This window comes from Leuciscus leuciscus, assembly GCF_965113295.1.
Source record: "Leuciscus leuciscus genome assembly, chromosome: 15".
NCBI classification, from domain to species: Eukaryota; Metazoa; Chordata; class Actinopteri; order Cypriniformes; family Leuciscidae; genus Leuciscus; species Leuciscus leuciscus.
Genome location: NC_138739.1, coordinates 1,509,755 through 1,530,795, shown reverse-complemented (window position 1 = coordinate 1,530,795; position 21,041 = coordinate 1,509,755). Strand labels below are relative to the sequence as shown.

The following is a 21,041-nucleotide window of genomic DNA, read 5'->3' as shown; positions in this document are numbered from 1 at the left end:
TGTAAGTCGCTTTGGATAAAAGCGTCTGCTAAATGACTAAATGTAAATGTAAATGTAAAAACATTGTACATACCTTTCATTTCCAAGGTGTTTGATTTTCACTTTACCATGTTCATGTACAGAGACTCATGTGAATGTTGAAGTCAGCAGGACTCAGTTGCATCTGGTCCCTGAAAGAAAAGAAAAAAAGTGAACATACTGGTATCAAGAGAAACTAGGCCTGCACGATTTTGGGAATACATTTTAGATTTTTCTGGTTAAAATTGCTTTTTAAAATTCACAGAATACACACACACACACACACACACACACAAATGTTTCCAACAATATATAATATAATGAACACCATGTTTGTTTTGCCTTGTAGGCATAAGCTATGTGCAGTACTAGGGCTGTACTCAACCAAAGAAAATCTTGGTCGACTGAAGTCCTGAAATTTTCGACTAAAAATCGACTAAAATCGACTAAAAAAGACGTTAAAAAAATAAATAAATTTTTTTTTTGATTAGATGCGCACTGTGCGCAGTACTTGGTAGCCTTGTTGTCCGCCTAAATGAATTATAAATAAACAAACAACTAGTAGGCTATTTGCAGTATATTAAATCGTTTTTGACCTAATTATTTTGCACTGAAATGAGTCTGACACTCGAGTCTGTCGGCTCTGACAGCGTTGCATCACATGCACCTGCGCAATATCATAGCTTATGATTTCCGAAAATAGTACTATGTTGTCAACTAGTGATATCATCACAAGAGCTGTTGAGGAATATGCAACATAATTTAGACAATTATTTTTGTCATATGTTATAATAATAAGTTATAACTGTCAGACACTATCATTTCACCGTGCATGTCCTCGCACCGAGCGAGGCTGAACATGAGCTCAGCTTCGCAGCTGAGACACGAATAGACTATTAACTTAAAGCTTTTACTCTTAATAAACACAAAAGGCACGTCAACTTTAATAAAAAAAGAATATTTATTAAACAAACCAGATCAAGAGCAGAAACGAAATAAAGTGCATAACTGAAAAATAAAGCATCCTAGGCTCAAAACTAACACAACCAACAGCACAGCGCAATTGCGCATTAGGCTCCAAATAAAAAATAAAAAAGTTAGGTTATCACACTAAAACATTGAAATATGGAAATTCTGATATGTTCATATAGCCTACTCAAAACAGACAGGGCAAGCTAACGCAGACAAGTGAGCTTACCACTTTTAGATGATATGTCATGTTTGTCGTCGAGCTGTGGAAAACTGTTGCTTGCAAACTTTGCATTTGACCTTTTTCCTGTTATCAATTTGAACAAACTGCTGCCACACTGTCGATTTCTTTGTTGTTGACATGTTAGAAGAGGACTGACTATTAAACGCTCTCACAATTAAATAAATAATATTCAGCATCATCAAACCTTCTAGTTATCGCTCTCTCTTGGGTTGGGCTAATCCAAAAAAGGTGAAAACAAGGGGGGTGTTCTGAAGACAGACTGTTACAGTGAAACAACGGTACTCTGAAAACACCCCCATTAGCAGTTAGTGCTTTCCACCTGATGAAATGAACGCGCCTCAGCGCGGCAAAACTGATGAAATAAACGCGGCAAAAAATCGACCAATCAGAATTTTGGTCGAACCAGAACGTATCGACCAATTAATCGACTAATCGACTGGGACAGTACAGCCCTATGCAGTACTGCATAAAATAATTATAACAATAACCTATAGCAGCCTATAAATCTTCCAAAAGATTTCAGTAACTATGCTAGATAAAAATATATTGATTATCTTATGTTACTTCAAATGTTTCCATTCGTTATGATGATATGAAATGAGATAATAGTAAAAACATAAAGCCTAATGTTTGGTGCATTTTTCCTTTCAAACGCGATCGCGCTCCAAAATATTAAACATTATGGTTATACATATGTTTGAGCAGATATCCACAAACAGTATTTAACAGTAAACACGGGTCTAAATAGTATAATATTCACCATATATCTAGCAACAGTTCAACTGCAATGTGAAGTTTATGCAACAATACCATAAACTAATAAGTAAGAATTTCTTACCTTACATCTTTCTTGTCTTCAAATCGCGTTCTTCTTCTTCTGATGTAAATCCAATGTAAGCTCAGACGTGTCTTCCAAACTCGACGAAAAGCAGAGACTTGTGAAGTGTTTTGGTGTTTTGTGTTTGAGGTAACGAGGGCGTTCGCGTCCCATGTGGAGATTTGCATGTGAATCTCTTTTGCGCGAGTGGGCGTGGTCGAATTAAAAGTAATTAGCAAGCGTTTGAGATACTGGACATCCTGTTGGTTTTATACAAATTACTTAAACAGAGAATATTTGTTTTCAGTTTGAATCCGATCATTTAAAAGTACACACTTAAATGTGTATAAAGGTATATGGCTCATAAATGTGTGAGAAGTATTCGCTGAGTTTTGTTATCAGTTTATTTCTGTATGACCATAAATGACGGAGTAATTTAAGTTTATTGTGCTACAATGTGAAGAAAATCCAGCAAAATGCGGGGGCGCGTTTGCCGACCTCAGAGGGTTAATGTCAAAACAGCCATTATGCGTCAACAAAAGTGCCATGATGGTTTGATTGTTGATTTTCCAAAAAGATTCTATGTATTTCAGACGTGTCACATCCATAACAGGGTTTTTGTCACATCCATAACGTTGGTTTTTCCTCATAATACACTTCATAAATATATATATATTTTAAACATTGATATTTTTATGTTCAGCTAAGATCCCTTCATCATGTGGATAGCAATATTTATACATTGGACTTAAAAGTTCACAGACTTTAAAGGAAATCGAACAGTATACCAAAAACTCTGTCATTTCCGATCACATCCATAACGCATGCATATTTTCCTTTTTTGGGGGTGCTTAAATATATTTTAGAAAAACATATTTTGCCTGTCAATTCCCCAGATTGGGTGCTCTGAGAATATGCATTTCCAATTTAAATATTGTAAGAAGTTTTTTTTTTTCTGAGACATTTCACCTGTCATTATGAGTTCAAATGTCACATCCATAACGCTGGAATTGCCCAATACCCTTATTCTCCTGTTTTATTATGATTGTTTTGTTGCAGACGCTTCTCACCCCCATTCGGTGGAACGCTTGATAAAAACACAACAGCAAGAAGATTTCAGGTTTACTTTTATTGTCACTAAATTGCATACTGACATCTCACAAGCAATTCATATTGTATGATGACTTGCTATGTTGTCAGATGTGGTTCCTCATTCCTCAGCTTCTTTGCTCTGAAAACAAGAACATAGAGTTATTATTACGGTTTCATGCAGAGCTCCTCTGTCCTGCTCCTGCACAGTTTAGATCCGTCTCTAACTCCTAAAACAACTCCTCAACCAGATAATCAAGGTTAGGAAGTAAACGCTGATCTCCAGGAGCAGGACTAAAAGGTTTAATACACGCATGACAGTGGCAGAACGAGTTATTTTATCCACTGAAGCTGCATGGACAGACGCTTTCACACACCTTTTACATGCATGGATGGAAAGGTGAGCTCAAACTTCTGTTTACATCCAAACTGCGCTTAATCCTGAAAATGACTGATGTGACGTGCTTAAACGTTTAGTTGAATGCAGCTTTATTGTCATTAGACTATGCAGACTATTTATTATAATCGTTTAATTTATTTATCATAAGTGATGTCAAATTAAAGCGACAAGTACAGCAGTAAACCTATAGGTAGTGAGTATCAGCCACAGTGAAAGTGAGCTGTTTAATTAATAATGACACAAAAAGTGCATAAATACTTAAAATACTACTTTAATTGTTTTAAAATCTCTATATTCACATTGCTAGTAGGGCTGGACCCGAATATTCGAATATTCGTTCGGTGGGTTGGTATTCGATTTGAAAATTTGACATTCGAATATTCTTTTTTTTTTTTTTTTTGCACACCTGGGAATCCCCCGCGAAACGGTTCTCATTCGCGCTTGAATAAGGCCGGCAACACACTGGCTGTGTGGCGTGAGCGTCTCAGCTGCGTGGCGTGTCCGTTTTTATTTCGGCTCCCATGTTAACAGGTTGGAGTTTGCACACTGCCTGCGTGAGACACGCGTCTCAGGTGCGGCTCGAGCCACGCGGAAAACGAGTGCATGCTAGAAATAGAACCGACCCCAGTGTTCCAGCAACGGGAGTGTTCTCTGGCTAGTGCGCAGCGTAGTGCATGCCTGAGCTTGTGTTTTGGGTTAAGCTGCGTTGCTTTGACATTGTGGAAAATAGAATAATAGAAACAAAATGTATTAGCCTTTTTACCCGTTATTATCAATCTAAATTAATCTCGTTTTTAATTTAAATTAATTTCGTTTTTTCTTTATTTAAATTTAGTTTTTCTTTATTTAAATTTAGTTTTTTCCTTTATTTTAAATTTCGTTTTAAATACAAAATTAAATTCTTTATTTAAATTTAGTTTTTCTTTATTTAAATTTAGTTTTTCTTTATTTAAATCTACTGTGTCAGTAATTTGTTAGTCAGAAAAATATTAGACTACCTTAAAAGTATTGCTTAATTTAACAGACCTGTGTGTGTGCGTTTTATATCACTAGTGCAGTGTCCGTTATCGGAGCATAATAAGCCCTGTCCGCGCGCCGCTTCCCGCTTCCCGCTTCCCGCTTCCCGCTTCCCGCTTCCCGCTCGCGCTGTTCTGTAGTTTATTAAAAGTTTATTAATTCTGAATGTGTCGCGTCTCGCATGTCCATCTATATTGCACCAAATGCGACACTGCACTCCCTGTGAAGTCGATTGGATAAACGGTTCTCGAAATAATCAAAATGCAAACGGACATACCGACACATAGAGAATACTGCCTTTATTAGAGAGAAGAATATGTTCAGCACCCTCTCTCCGAAGCTTCGAATATTCGATGTTCATTACTACCGAAGCTTCGAAGCTCAAAAAATGGTATTCGGACCAGCCCTAATTGCTAGTAATATACTTTTTATTTGTTAAAATTACATATTTGCTTGATTTCCCTTTATCTCAGTTCATAAAGTGGTGTTCTAAATCGTTATTGTCTTCATTAATTGATTGGTCTTGGTTGTAACTCCTTTTTCCATCAACAGTTATTAACTAAAGAAGGCCTGTATTGAGTAACACATGAATTGCTTCTCTGAATACTTATATTATGTCTTTCATTTCAGCTCACTGGGAATCTGTTCGGAGGAAAAATCCCAGAATGCAGCAGTTGATGCCATCCTGAATATGCTGATTAAGGCTTCGAAAGAACAGTCAGTGTGGGAAACGCTCTTTCCTCGAGGACACATTTCACGAAAATGATGGAGATTAAGTGCCGGGATTCTTTCCAGAAAGTCAGGAGCAGAAATGTGAATTCACTCAATCTATTTTCTAAACGCATCTTGTTTCATTGATCTTATTGTGAAAGATTCATCCATGCATATGTCCCTTTTTTATTTTTTGACCACATCATTTTTAATCAAAATATCATCTCTGTCTTCTCTCTAGTGACGTGCAGGCCTTCTCCAATCATTTAGTCCTCTTACACTCATCTGCCTCCCTTTGTCAGTGCAACGCCTGCATATTAACATCACATCAACAATCGATTTACAGAACGAAATCCCTACCCAAGGTCACAGTACTCTACTTCTGTTTCATCATGACTTTATCTGCTGACATATGGACATACGTATCCACTAAAGTCTACCTTGCAGTTGAATATCATTACACAAGAGAATGAGTGGAAGATGATGTCTGTCTGCCTCACCAACAATCCACTCAGAGACAGACAAGCAGCAGCAAACATCTTACAATGGGTGGAGGAAACAGCAGCCAAATCAGAACGCAATTATGAAACGAAGAAGTGCGCTGTGTGTGATAAAGGTAAGCTGATTACTCTGTTCACCTAAAACCAGCATGCACACCATATATAATGTAGTGTAGTGTATTTGATAATATCTGACCTTATAACATTAGCGGTGAAAAAATATGTGCGCTTCACACGTCTAGTGTGAAATGGGCCTGTTTGTGTGTTTTTTTTTTGCTTACTTATAATTTGGTTATCCACACAAGTCAGGGTTTTTCCTGGCTCAAAACGAGGCGGAGGTGGTCAAATCCTGATCATGTACATATTTTAATAATAAGATAATTAAATGTCTATTTTCCGTAGACCATCATATACTGTGTATCACCACAGTATTTTTGTGGGTGGAGCTCGGTACCTCTAGTGGGAGAAAATTTTGTACATTTTAAAGATAAATTAATTAATCTGGTGCACTTTGAGTCACCCCGAATCCGCTGTTAAAAATAAATAACCCACCCGCCAACCACTCAGACCTATGCTATTCTCTGATTTAGATATCTGCATCTGATCATCACATTACAATTATTCAAATTCTCAGTGTTAAGCATGATAATATGGTAACATATCACACTGAAGTAGGCTGATTTAAAAAAATTAACATTTATTTAAAATAAAAGTTCTTCTTTTGGCAAAATTACATTTCCTTAATAGCCTAAACAGAGGCTTTACTCCCTTCAAACTTAAATTGTCATGGTTTCATTACATCACTGTTGGAAAACACTCCTATCAGAGTATTTTTTTTTAAAACCTTTATAAAAGGCATTTTTTCCTAATTATTTATCTTATTTTCCTTATTTTATTTGATCAATACATTCAATTAGAATAATAAGACATTAGGCTATTACCAATCAAATTAAATAATTTACATTGAAAAATTACAACTGTATTAAATTATATTATGAAATTGTTTTAAATATACAATATACAAATAAGAAATGTTGAAAAGAATGATCCTTTGAAACTAAACCGCCAGTAGGAGGCGGCAGGCGACCGTCTTAATGAGCGAGTCATTGAGTCATTCATTCAAACGATTCGTTCAAACGGCTGATTTATTCAGAATGAGGCAGTTTATGAATTGGTAATTGAATCTATGATTTGTTCAAAACGCTGAATCATTCAGTAATGAAACATGGCTGAGTGTTCATGTGAAATGCGTTATGGTTCTGCTGTGATCTTTGTTTGGAACTATTTTTCGCTGTACAAACAGAACAAAAACAGTCATTGCGTCTAAAATGTAAGTGACTTAATTTTAACTATTTGTTTATTGAACTTATGAAATCAGTCTCTCATTTTCAATCGTGATGGTATTCAGGAAAACAGCACTCTGGTCGTGTGATGTTTTTTAACTGTATAATATACTATAAATAAATTTGTGAGCTCAAAAGCACAACTTTGTTATGTCAGTACATTAGGTATATATATTTTTCGGTGTTTCCCTTGTTATTTTATTTATTTATATCTTTTTTTGATATTGACTTTTTAATCAGGCCATTTGTCCGGTTGGGTAAGTAAAATTCTCTTTCACTTGTCCCTTAAAAAAAGCACTATCGGCAAACTATACGGTTTGAGAATGGACACAGACCAGGAATCCGCAACAGAACCGTCACGGTAGAAAAAGCGTATCTGAGCATGTGACTGCCTGTCTGAGTTTTGTCGAGAGCCGGAGTAATTCTCTATGCAGAAAAAATCCTGCAAGTTCTGCTGTTTGTCAAGTTTAAATTATAATAAAATTATGCTGGCAAAATGATTTTGGTTTCTGATTATCAGAAAAAATATTCAGCAGTTTTAGCAATTGTCAATATTATCATTCATTGTAACCCTAATTCAGTCCATTCCAATATGGTGCAGTGCTCAGATTCTTATTTCAGCAAGATTAGAGTGAATCAGCAAGAAAAGTCGTAGGTGGTCATTCATTCTGTCAGCCTGGTTTCAGTTTTCTTTTAATCGCTGTGTTTGCCTGACCGACCACAGTCGAGTTGTTTTGAATCGGTTAGTGGGGCTAACTAAACAAACAACTTTGCTCTTTGCAGCTGTTGTACTGCCCAACAGTTATCATGGTAGTGTAGGTTTGACTGTTACCTTTCCAACTTCACGGCTCTTGGCCCTCAGCTTGTTGACCTGGGACTCTGCGATGTCAGCGCGCTCCTGAGCCTCCTCCAGCTCATGCTGCACCTTCCTGTACCTGGACAGGTGAGTGTTGGCCTGCTCCTCCTGTTATGATTACTCAAGATATTCAACCCATTTCATAGCAGTGCATTCATGGCACTGGACGTTCTTGTCAATACTGAAACTTAACACTCAAGATTTGAAATTAGACTTACAGCTTCTTCAGACTGGCGCTTGTAGGCCTTCACTTTCAGCTGCAGCTTGTCTACCAGATCCTGCAGTCGGGTCACGTTCTTCTTGTCTTCCTCAGTCTTTGGGTGTAAATATTGGTCATGGTCTTAGTTAAACTGTATATTGTAAAAGGTGGTAAATTTCTAATTAAAAGTAGTTTTACCTGGTAGGTAAGTTCCTTCACTCTCCTCTCGTATTTGCGCACTCCTTTCACAGCGTCTGCTCCACGTCTCTGCTCGGCTTCAACTTCAGACTCTAACTCGCGCACCTTCAGTAGAGAGTTATTGTTTTGCCTGTCAAATCCTCTGCCACAACCAGTATATCTAAGAATAAGTTTTGTTAAGCTCTTGAACACTCAAATTTACCCTGGACTCCAGTTTCTGGAGCTGTTTCTTTCCACCCTTCATGGCCAGACTTTCGGCCTCATCCAGACGGTGCTGCAGGTCTTTGACAGTCACCTCCAGGTTCTTCTTCATCCTCTCCAGGTGAGCACTTGTGTCCTGCTCCTTCTTCAGCTCCTCAGCCATCATGGCAGCCTGAAATATAAGCCAATTTAAGTTAACTAACCTATTTAGATGGGCAGTTGTGGCCTAATGGTTAGAGAGTCTGACTTGTAACCCGAAAGTCGAGGATTTGATTTTCAATACCAGCAGGTAATGACTGAGGTGCCCTTCAGCAAGGCACATAAGCCCCAATCGCTCTCTGGGTGCCACAACAAAAAATGGCTGCTCACTGCTCCTGATGTGTGTGCACTAACTCTAACTTGGATTGGTTAAATGCAGAGGACAAATTCTGAGTATGGGTTACCATACTTTGTCTTCACTTTCCTTCACTTCATAGCTAAAAATACCTTCTATGAATATTCCCTTTGATACCACATGAACCTAAACACAAAGTCAAATAACTGTTTAAATTAGAATAGAGAAGCAGAATGTAAACACTCACATCAGTGATGGCCTTCTTGGCCTTCTCCTCAGCATTTCTGGCCTCCTGGACTGAATCTTCCACCTCACCTTGAACCTGGACCAGATCAGTCTCTAGCTTCTTCTTGGTGTTAATAAGACTTGTATTCTGTGGGATGTAAGCAGTTAGTTTAGTGTACATTATATATGAAAGTTAATCATGTATCCTGAATTTGTTCCAAGTATTTAGTCATTTTTTGTACTTGTGAGTGCAACAGTCCCACACGCTCGCTGGCATCAACCAGCTCTTGCTCCGCCACTTTGCGGCCTCTCTCTGTTTGCTCCAGTGCAACTCTCAGCTCCTCAATCTCTGCTTGCATCAGGTTATTCCTGCGCTCCACCATGGCCACCTGTTCCTTCATGTCCTCCTGTCCTCTGAGAGCTTCATCAAGGTGCAGTTGTGCATCCTGTGGCAACATTCTTTCTTTGTTAGTTCTCTTGCTTTGGTTCATGTATCACATTCATTTAGTCAAACATTCAATTCTTAATACAATTCCATGTTCCACAGTAAGATACCTTGAGTTGGCCTTGGATGTTCCTGAGCTGTTTCTGGGCCTCAGCAGCCTGGCGGTTGGCATGACTCAGCTGGACCTCCATCTCATTCAGATCTCCCTCCATCTTCTTTTTGACTCTCAGGGCATCATTTCTGCTCCTGATCTCAGCGTCCAGAGTGCTCTGCATGGAATCGATCACTCTTTGGCTGTTCCTCTTGATCTGTTCCATCTCCTCATCCTTTTCAGCAATCTTCCTGTCAATCTCGCTCTTCACCTGGTTCAGCTCCAGCTGCACACGAAGAATCTTGGACTCTTCATGCTCCAGGGTGCCCTGATGGATAGTTAAAGTAAAAATTAAATCAACCTGGTAGAAAAATTGTGTAATGTTCACCATGTTAGAATAGAATTTTTCCATGGTTTGACAGCTTTAAATAACAGTACTTCAGCTTCTTCAAGCGCAGTCTGGATCTCTGTTTTCTCAGACTCCACTGTCTTCTTTGCCTTTTCCAGTTCATGAATCGTCTTTCCAGTCTCTCCAAGCTGCTCGGTGAGGTCAGAAATCTCCTCTAAAGGGTTTAAAAAGCAGAAATGTAAACATTTGTTTAAATGCATCTCTTTTTTTAGTCCTTGGTGTACAAATTAAAGTTGCATTACGTTGCAGATTCTTGTTCTCCCTCTTCAGTGTCTCGAGGTGGTCAAGAGTTTCCTCGTAGGAGTTCTTCATTTTGAAAAGCTCAGTGCTGAGAGAACGAGCTTCTTTCTGAGCACCTTCTAGTTCAGCCTGACTTTCCTCATACTTTTGTTTCCACTCTGCTAGCACCTGAAAATGAAAGAAATGTAGTCATTGTTAATTAGCTAAGTCCTCAGTTCATCAACGTTTAGGTTTATAGGTTATCCATGTCTTTCTTACCTTGTCAAAGTTTCTCTGCTTCTTGTCAAGGTTGGCTGCCAATGCATTTGCCCTCTCCACATCAATCATGAGATCCTCTACTTCACCCTGCAGTCTCTGTTTGGTCTTTTCCAGAGAGGCACACTTTGAGTTTACCGCCTCAATGGATTCTTCAGCATCCTGCAGACGCTGGGCCAGCTTTTTTCTGAGGAAGTGATATGAAATTATGAAATCTGACTAATATTTTTCATATTAAATGTAGGAAGACTTTTTCCATTGATGTATTTACTTGGATTCCTCAAGCTCCTCAGTGCGCTGGATGGCATCAGTCTCATATTTGGTTCTCCACTGAGCCACTTCACTGTTGGCCTTAGACATTCCACGCTGGAGTTCAGCTTTGGCCTCCTGCTCTTCCTCAAACTGCTCTCTGAGCAAATCACAGTCATGGCGGGCAGACTGAACCCCATGGGCCAGAGCGTTCTTGGCCTTGAAGTCAAAATGTTTCCTTTTATTGTATACCGCTATTTTCATAGCTATTCACGGTACTTGGTAACAGAAAATTAGGCACATACCTTAACCTCTTCTTCAATATGTCTTTTGAGTTCCTCAATCTGCTGAGTATAAGCTTGTTTGCCTCTTGTCAATTGAGAAACAAGAGCTTCTTTCTCCTCCAATTGACGGCCAAATTCCCCTAGTATGAGACAATGGGTAATTTATATAAGTGTCCACAAGAGCTGTATGATGTCAGTATTAGGTTTTTGCATCACAGGTTTTTGCTCAGTTCTATAATTGTGTGCATGGTGTATTCAATGTGTGCGTGGTATATTTAGTTTATTTACATACCGTTTTCAGTTTGCAGCCTTGCCCTCTGTCCATTTAAATCATTAAGTTGGCGTACAAACTCATCATTTTTGGTTTTTAGCTCACTTGCTTGGTCTTCTAATGTCCGGCACATCTTTTCAAAGTTTGCCTACAATAATTATTAAAACTTTTAAAACTTTTTGACCTCTTTGTGTTTTTTTTGGCAATTATTTCTATTTCAAGCTGCTAAAGTTAAAGTAGTTTTGTAAAACTAAAAATAAATTTTCACTTAAAGTTTTCCCAATAGTATACCTTTGATTTAGCCACAGCCTCCATGTTACTTGTCAAGTCATCTATCTCCATCTTGTATTCACTCTTCTCCTTCTCCAGCTTCTGTTTGACCCGCTGAAGGTTGTCGATCTGTTCTCCGAGTTCAGCCACACTGTCCGCCTGCTTCTTCCGGAGAGCTGCAGCCGTTGCTTCATGCTGCAAGGTGGACTCTTCCAGATCACGACGCAACTTCTGGAATTCAGCTTCACGTTTCTTGTTCATCTCAATCTGGGCAGAAGTGGCACCACCAGCTTCCTCAAGCCTCTCACTGATCTCTTCAAGTTCCCTGGAGAGATCAGCTCTCTGCTTCTCCACTTTAGCACGAGCAGCTCGCTCTGCCTCAATTTCCTCTTCCAGCTCCTCAATGCGGGCCTAAAGAAATAAAATAAAAATTATGCAGTGATATTGGCAACATGGGTTTTCCCAGCTCTGCAACTACTTCACAGTTTTACATTGAAAAGATTAGGGTTAGGGTTACCTGAAGTTCTTTAATCTTCTTCTGAAGCTGTGCTCCCAAAGACTGTTCATCCTCAATCTTGCTGAGAAACTGACTTATCTCAAAGTCTTTCCTGTTTTTAAAGTATTGTTTTTTAAAATATGCCGAATACTTACTTTTTGTAAAATGTGTAATTGTGTAAAGACTGATGTCCACTCACTTTTTGATCTTCTCTTCTGATTGCTGTTTGTCATTCTCCAGGTCCATTATGGACTCCTGGGCCAGTTTCAGATCACCTTCAAGCTTTCTCTTGGCTCTCTCAAGGTCCATACGGAGCTTCTTCTCCTGCTCCAGTGAGCCCTCAAGCTATTGTCACAGAAACCAGAGCATTTAATTATGGTATAGAGACACAACATTATTTTCCTATTGATTCATGTTCTTATTCTCATGCCAAATATCTTACATCATCCACTTGCTGCTCAAGCTTGGTCTTAGATTTAGTCAGAGTGTTGACTTTGTCTTCCTCTGCCTGAAGGTCATCAAGAGTCTGCTGGTGTGCCTCTTGGAGGGCTTTCTTCTCTTTGGTCAGCTTGGCAATGCTCTCATCCTGAGAGGCCATCTCCTCTGTCAGGTTTTTCACCTAAATGGAAACATTGTTCACTGGTTTCATCCTCAAGATCCCGAACAGTCAGCAGTGTGAAGAACATGTGAAAAGATTATTGACCTTATTTTCAGTTGCATGTTTCTCCTTCTCCACTTTGGCCAAGGTGAGCTCCAGGTCGTCAATGTCTTTCTTCAGTTCAGAGCATTCGTCCTCCAGTTTCCTCTTCTTGGCAGTCAGTTCAGCATTGGTTTCCTCCTCATCCTCCAGTCTCTCGCTTGTCTCTTTGAGTTTGGCCTCGAGCTGGATCTTGCTTTTAATGAGACCTTCACATCTCTCCTCAGCATCAGAGAGGTTTTCAGATTCCTGTTCATTGAGATGGATTTAGTTTAATGGCTTATGTTCATAGCTTTAGCATTTACATTAGGATCAATAACAGCTGAAATACTCACAGATGTTACTTGCAGTAGAAGGTCGTTTTTCTCCTGAAGAAGTGACACCATTTTTTCTTCAAGCTCCTTCTTTTTAGCTAATGCCTTTGTTAGATCCTCCTTCATTTTCTCAAAGTTATCCTTCATGGCTGCCATTTCTTTCTCAGTCTCTGCACTCTTTAGAAGAGGCTTGATCTTGAAGTACAGCTTCATCCATGGCCAATGTTTCACATTCATGAATGAGCGGATGTTGTATTGGATGGAATAAATTGACTCTCTGGGAGACGGAGTTTCTGGTTTTAGTTTAACAAAAATATTCAATTTTATTTATTTAATTCTAAATGAAATAATGTTTATTTCACTCACCTCCGCTCCATCATTTTGACAAACTCCTTCCTCATGAGGAAGCCACGACAACGGGCCTGAGTCATGGTAACCAGTGCTGCTAGTTTCTCATCTCTCATCTCCTCAAGTGTACCCAACAGACCAGCTTTAAAGAACACCTGTAAGAACATATAATGATGTTTCCTGTATATTATGGAAGCCATTCTCCTCTTTTGTAGATTTGAGCTTAGCCATTTGTTGTGCAGCTCACCTTGGTGTGTCCAAACTTGTATTGGGTGTGGTCAACATCAATAGAGCCCAAGAGTTTCTCTGAAGCCTTTTTGTTGTCAATGAACTGTCCGTCAGGGATGACGCTAGCATTTAATACTTTGTATCTAGAGGACAGTTAGAGGAGAGTCATGTTTTTGTGAAGCAAAAAAAAAAAAAGGTCATGGGAGGATGAGGATTATGTGGTGCATCATCTCTAATTCAGTGGTTGCAAAAAGGTGTCTTTACCTCTGCTTGAAGTCACCATAGAGGATTCTGCTGGGGAAACCCTTCCTGCAGATTCTGATGCCCTCCAGCACACCATTACACCTGAGCTGGTGGATAACCAGGAAGTTCTCCATCAGACCTGCAATGAAAATGTTCTTAAGGTTCCAGAGATATTTTCAAAACCTTTGAGTCTTCAGAGATTAGGATTACCTGGAGTCTTGGACTCATTAGGAATCAAGCAGCGCACAAAGTGAGGGTGAGTGCTCCTCAGGTTAGTCATCAGCTTACCCAAGTTCTCCTGTGGAAATGTTTGTCATTAGTCTAATCTTTAATGGTGTAAAAATTCACATTCTTCATAAAAAGATAATCTGTTTTACCCTGAAAAGTGCAGACACTGTCTGGAAGGAACCACCCTTCTTCTTGCCTTTCTTTCCTCCTCCCTCAGCTGTTTTATGTCAATGAATGAAATAGTTTTTTTATTGTACTTTCCATCAACCCTTTCAGTATATCACTTTTAGATAATGTCTAATTGCATCATAACACAAAGGAATTGAGGAAATGCAAATGGTCGTACCTTCAGCAGCTCCATGAGCGGCATACAGGAAGGCCAGCACTTTGAGTGATGACTTTTGGTAGAGTTGCACGACAGAGTCGTTCAGTGGATCCTTGTTCTTGTCCAACCAGCCATTAATGTTGTAGTCCACAGTGCCGGCGTAGTGGACTAGAGAGAAGTGGGCTTCTGCCTTACCTTTGGCAGGCTTGGGCTTCTGGAAAGCTGGACATTTGCCCAGATGCTGATCATATAGCTTGTTTTTGAAGCTTGTATCTGTAGCCTTAGGGAACATGCACTCCTCTTCAAGGATGGAGAAGATACCCATTGGCTGTTGAAGAAATATTCATGCTCAAGTACAGGCACAATATGAATAATCATTTTAATTTGCTGAATGTCCTCTTACCTTCTCAATGAGCTCAATGCAGGCAGCCAAGTCCATACCAAAGTCAATGAACTCCCATTCAATGCCTTCTTTCTTGTACTCCTCTTGCTCCAGAACAAACATGTGGTGGTTGAAGAACTGTTGCAGTTTCTCATTTGTGAAGTTGATGCAAAGCTGCTCCAAGCTGTTGAACTGACAATTAAGCAGAGGCAAGTTCTTACTGATGTCTATTATTTTGTATATCCTGATTGTTACAGAGACTTTGATAGCTGAAGCTCACATCAAAGATCTCAAATCCAGCGATGTCCAGCACACCAATGAAGAACTGTCTTGGCTGCTTTGTGTCCAACATCTCATTGATACGGACAACCATCCACAAGAACATTTTCTCATAGACAGACTTGCAGAGCGCAGAGACTGCGTTGTTCACCTGAGAAATTCAAAGGTCAGCGTAGATCATATCATTACTCTTTTACTTCCCAAGACAACTATGAATGTCTACGAGACACTTTATTCGAGTAGATAAGTGATCACCTGTGGTACTGTCTGGCCTTTGGTCACCATCTCATTTCCGACCTTCACTCTGGGGTAACACAGAGCTTTCAGCATGTCAGCGGAGTTGAGGCCCATGAGGTAGGCGATTTTATCAGCCACTGAGGAAGAACAGTTTTACACATTATTGTCACTAATGAAGTGAACGTTTACATGTTTATAGTATGTGCTAATTGTACGTCTTACCCTCGGTGCCGTCAGGCTCGGCCTGCTCTTCTCTCTGCTTCTGTTTAAACTTCATGCCTCCATGATGCATCACAGAACCTGTCAGCTTGTAGATGCTGATTTTCTCATCAGCAGTGAAGCCCAGAATGTCAATGGCAGTCTGTGTTTATATGACCAAATGAATCTCACATTATTCTTTAGCGAGTCAAAAAGAAGGGTATTTTATATTGTATGTCATGCAGTTTATTGTAGTGTTTTTGGATGTTTGTTTGCTCAGATCAATTTAATAAAATATGAAAATACTGCTTCTACTAATGATAATGTAGTTGTCCACATACATCTGTGGCAATGAACTCCTCCACATCATTGATACTCTTGACAGTGATTTCGCCCTGGCTGATCATTGGATAGTCGTAAGGGTTGGTGGTGATGAGCAGGGCCTCTGCAAAGAATTGATGTGCAGTGTGTTAACAGTGTTCTCAAACATGGAAATAAATGAAATGCACAATACTGTAGATTTCTCACCGAGCAGCTCTGGCTTGTGTCCGGTCATGAGCTGGTAGAAGATGTGGTAGCTCCTCTCAGCAGACAGCTGGAATGTTACTCTTGACTTTTCCAGCAGATCTTCCCAAAAATAATAATAATAAATAAATAAATAAATCCACATTTTTGCCTCCACATTAAACATTTATATTTTGGCAGTGTTGCCTCACAGTGTTGACTCACAAGTTTCAATATCAGCTGAGGCCAGTTTTCCAGTGGTCCCAAAGTGAATTCTGATGAATTTACCCTAAGCAGATTAGAATATTATGAAGTTTCGAATTTTGTGGCTTTGGAATGTTAACTGAATTTGTACAATTCATCTGGCCACAGCAACTTACAAAACGAGAAGAGTTGTCATTTCTCACAGTCTTGGCATTTCCATAAGCCTCCAGCAGAGGGTTGGCTGCAATGATTTGATCCTCTAGCGACCCCTGGTGAGTAGTTAAGTAATTTCATCATGCAGAATAATTTGTTCACTGTACTTTGAATGATATTTGATTATTTAGTCACCTTCATTTTGCCAGAGGTAGATTCTGCCTTCTTTCCGCCAGAAACAGCGATTGTCGCAAAGTACTGGATGACACGTTTGGTGTTGACAGTCTTTCCTGCACCAGATTCTCCACTGTGTGGACATGTTAAAGATGGAAAAGAACATATTTCAGAATATTATAAATTATGTGATATGTTGGCTTTTTGTAAGTGCTTCTTTAAAATCCATAAATGTCAGACGTGAAACCTCCATGCACATGCATCATGCTGGCAGTGTGGTCTTAACCTTGTATACATGCAGCACTGTCAGTAAGCGGCTTTTCCCCACACCTTTCTGTTACTTTAGTTTTCCTGTCTTTCCCAGCACATGCCAATAAGAATGATGCTTATGTATTTACATGTTACAAGCTTTCAACAGCAGAAAAGGCAGGTGTTAAACTGTTTTCTCTCAGTAGCTTAAACAATGTTAGCATTTACATGATGATTCTTATACAATAACTTTAATTATCATAGCCTACTTACGTGATCAGGATAGACTGATTCTCCCTGTCTGAAACACATTTAGTATTATTATAAATGAAACCGCTAAACAGATTGTATTTTCAGTTTATTTTTTGTATATCATATTTGTAACAAGATGTACACCACTACATAAATTACTCATAAGAGATCCATTAAGTAAAAAGAGTCCATTAAATAAAGAAATTTTAGGTGTATTAAGCAAAATGTAAGCAGGCTCAAGTTTAGCACAAGTTGATTGGATTGCAGAACGGATTGAAAATGTATATCTCCACTTACCAGTGAGCATGAACTGGTAGGCGTTGTCGGAGATGGAGAAGATGTGAGGCGGGGCTTCAATCCTCTTTTTGCCTCTGTATCCATTCACAACGACTGTATCGTACACTGGGAGCCACTTGTAGGGATTGACGGTGACGCAGAACAAGCCAGAGTAGGTCTGAAACGGAGATAGATAGTCCAGTTTTACAATGCTGCCGCTCCATTCCAGGAATAAAATATGATTTGCTTAGACTTACGTAGATCATCCATGCTGCGTAACGCTCTTTGAGGTTATACAGCACAGTAGGCTCATTGAGGTGGGTCATCATGGCCATGTCCTCAATTTTGTCAAACTTAGGAGGATTCATGGGGAAGATTTCAGTGTCTTTCACCGTGATCGTCTATAAAGTTTTAAACATGGATGAGACATTTAGTACAAACGCTATATTTGTTTCACCTTGCAAGTAGTTTTACAGTCCACAGCATCATGTAAAACTGTTTTACAGAAGATCAACACATTTTTTAATTCTACTTACTTTCCCACACAGAGTTTTGACAGTGGCTTTGCCGCCTTCTTTACTAGCAAGAACACCCTTCAGGTACATCTCGCTCGGCTCTGTCACGAAGAATGCCGTTTTGGCATCAAAGGGGGTGTTCTGAGCCTCTATTCTCTCTCTTTCTGGCTTCCGGAGGTAAATGGCCGCCGGACCGAAGCACTCCATTTCACCATCTCCCATGGTTGCGGTTTACTGTGAGAAGAGAGAGAGAATGTGCAGAGGGATTTATACTTTCATAACTTCTAAATATTAAACGAATGCAAGTGGAATGAAACTTATTAATTCCTATGAATGTGGAGTGCAATGATGCTGCTCCATGTGAGTGTTTCTGAGCTTCTGTGTTCTAAAGCAGTTTTATTTTATCCTGAGCAACTCAAAGTTTAACAATTAAAACAATTTGGTACTCTATTCAACCAACTGTTTGCTTTAGAACTGAGATGGGATCTCTTATTTTCTTAGCTTTTAAAATGAAAACCAATGATTATAAGTATGCATATATTTTGTTTACCTGCTGTCCTGTCCAGAGAGAATGTGTCTGAGGTTGGAGATGCTAAGAGAAAGGAAAAAAAACTTGAGTTCAAATATGTGCTTTGAATGACATGAATTACAAGTATAACTTGGACTAATTCAGTCAGATTAGTATCAAAAGCATATTGAACAGTGCATAGCCACACTCTAAACTCTTAAATAATCTAACTGATTACAATGTTTCAGGGTTAGCCATTTAATTTCTAAACTGCAGAACACAAGTATGTGATATTATGTTAATAGTAGAAGGAGAGTATGATGAACAACTCACCCACCTTTGAGTTCCAGTCAGTCCTTAAAGGAGCCTGATGCAGCTTCTTATATAGACAGAATAGTGTTCACTCAGCAAAACTCACTCACTGTATTTGGTCATGTATTTTAAGCTTCGTTTCAACAGGAAATTTTGTTCAACTGATTGTCACGTTCATCAATATCATCACATTAGCCAAATATGTTATCACTATGATGTAATTAACTGTCCAGTCTTAATTAGTTTTAGTTTTATTTAAAGGAAATATTGTGTTAGAAGAACAGATAATTGGGTTGAGATAATGGCAGTGAACCGTTCAGTAAGATGAGGTAAATTGTCACTAGATGAATTAAATATTTGAAAATAAGCCACCAATATTGAGATTAAAAATTAGACTTGATGTATTTATAGGTGCCACTTGTGATCAAGCGCCTTAACCTTGAGAAAGGGTTGTTATGTGAAGGGTATCAGTGACTGGAGTTCAGACATTGTTTAGGTCTTATGTAGAGCATAATCTTCTTCAAGTGCCTTGGCACTACAGTAGAGCCCAGTTTAGCCGTGGAGAAGCTCTCAAATGTCACTGGGATACTGTTCTCAGAAGCCTGGAAAGCTTTTCATGTGACAAAGCAGCAAATTTGGGCACAACAGTTGTCATTCTGTGAACTTGTGCATATGGTGACACTTTTGCTGAAGGCCTTGCGACAAGATCTGGCAGAATAATGATGTGTAGACAAACCTATGAAAAGGTATGAGACTAGTCAATTTCATCATTCATAACTTTAGAAGTGTATTTTCTTCCCTGGCCATATTCCATATTAATAAAATATTTTAAAAAACACATTTACAAGCACAGCCACAACTCTTAATATTATTTTAAGTCAAATTGGTTACACTTTATTTCGATGGTCCAGAAATTGTACTTACTATACGTAACTTGTCAACTACGTGTCAACTAACTCTCATTAGAGTATTAGTAGACTGCTAGGTTAGGGTTAGGTTATAGCGTTGTACTTGCAAAGTAACTTGTAGTCAGTAGAATGTCTGTTCTAAATAAAGTGTTAGCAGGTATTAAGCAGACAGTCTACTAATACTCTAATGAGAGTTAGTTGACATGTAGTTGACAAGTTACGTATAGTAAGTAGAATGTCTGGACCATCAAAATAAAGTGTTACTGTCAAATAGGGATCTCTTTTAGACATCCTAATCAGGTGGATAATAGAAATAGCTTATAAATAAGAGGCATAGCAAATGTTGTGAATTAAAGCGTATGATTTCTTATTTGGACTAAATGCAAACTTTGTTTTTGGCCATGCATTTAATTTGTCGTCTCTCATCTCTCTTTTTTACACTCTACTAATGGCTGTGCTAGTCTATTGGGCATCAGGTGTCTGTTAATTTGTGATTAAATGCTGTTGATCACAGAGTCGTAGTCATATTACAGTCATATTTATTTGTATAGTGCTTTTCACACTACACAATTTCAAATCGGCTTTACTGTTATGTCTATAATGCCTTTGTACTTTACCATAGAGCAAGTTTTAGAGCTGGGCTATATATATCGATGTGATATGACTTATTTTCCAGACTTAGGTCTAGATATATTGTATTTACCGCAGTTGTTGTGCCGCAGTGACTCGGAGATGTCAATGCAATTAGGAGGTTTAAATATTGATCAGTTTTGTTCTAAGCGAGACCAGGGTGAGTGTGTGGTATATTCAGTTAATGGTAAAACCCATTTTGTAAAATTACAGTGAATTGATGATGATTGGCTGACTGCATCCATGATCAGCAAGTCTTGTGTCTTCAGAGCTCTCCAGGATTGGGTGGCGTTGGGTGTGCCGTGTTCCTGGCCTTGGATCCTGCCCATGTTCTTTTACTTTCCTTGCAAGGACAATGCAATGTGTCCAACAGGCTTTCTTAGTTTCTTTGAAATGATGGCAGGAGGATGTGGAATAAATTCTAAGGTGTTGACACCTTATAAGAAGGGGACATGTGCTCAATAAAAAAGGCATCTTTCCCTAAGGGTGGTCATATTAGGACTTTCCACAAATATAGCAATGCCATCAGAGCTTTGCCATTTGTCAGCAAAGATCACAAGCGTTATTGTGGTGTCAAGTTGAAAGTTTGATATCAAGATGGTCATTCGCTTTAATCAACTCCGACTCGGACACCCATATTTCTAAGAATATTGTAGCAAGCTATTGATTAATTTAATCTTTATAATTGGTCATTCCTTTGTTTGGTCAGTATAAAGAAAGACTTTACATTAGTGTTTATCTTTATT

At 38.8% G+C, this 21,041-nt stretch overlaps 1 protein-coding gene and 1 long non-coding RNA gene across 2 annotated transcripts in view; one reads left to right on the top strand and one right to left on the bottom strand.

The window, feature by feature from the left end:
- Positions 1 to 21,041, top strand: part of LOC309475864 — a 49,147-nt gene that overhangs the window by 18,768 nt on the left and 9,338 nt on the right. The window contains exon 2 of the long non-coding RNA XR_014197875.1: positions 5,185 to 5,881. This is a non-coding gene — a long non-coding RNA (uncharacterized lncRNA). The remainder of the gene's footprint in view (positions 1 to 5,184; positions 5,882 to 21,041) is intronic.
- Positions 3,159 to 18,795, bottom strand: LOC309475791 (myosin heavy chain, fast skeletal muscle-like). Its single transcript, XM_082138693.1, has 41 exons — positions 18,779 to 18,795; positions 18,488 to 18,529; positions 17,959 to 18,171; positions 17,680 to 17,823; positions 17,444 to 17,600; positions 17,168 to 17,195; positions 16,667 to 16,778; positions 16,495 to 16,587; positions 16,340 to 16,403; positions 16,139 to 16,237; positions 15,952 to 16,055; positions 15,635 to 15,773; positions 15,431 to 15,549; positions 15,177 to 15,326; positions 14,918 to 15,088; positions 14,536 to 14,842; positions 14,339 to 14,406; positions 14,172 to 14,259; positions 13,983 to 14,100; positions 13,738 to 13,861; positions 13,509 to 13,645; positions 13,164 to 13,419; positions 12,835 to 13,077; positions 12,574 to 12,750; positions 12,331 to 12,476; positions 12,153 to 12,243; positions 11,657 to 12,046; positions 11,387 to 11,513; positions 11,116 to 11,234; positions 10,833 to 11,029; positions 10,565 to 10,748; positions 10,309 to 10,474; positions 10,096 to 10,220; positions 9,677 to 9,985; positions 9,364 to 9,567; positions 9,144 to 9,269; positions 8,564 to 8,734; positions 8,362 to 8,466; positions 8,183 to 8,278; positions 7,941 to 8,072; positions 3,159 to 3,279 (listed from the first exon to the last, which is right to left on the bottom strand). Exons 3-41 carry the CDS (start codon positions 18,157 to 18,159, stop codon positions 3,259 to 3,261), a joined length of 5,808 nt encoding a protein of 1,935 aa, XP_081994819.1. The 5' UTR covers positions 18,160 to 18,171; positions 18,488 to 18,529; positions 18,779 to 18,795; the 3' UTR covers positions 3,159 to 3,258.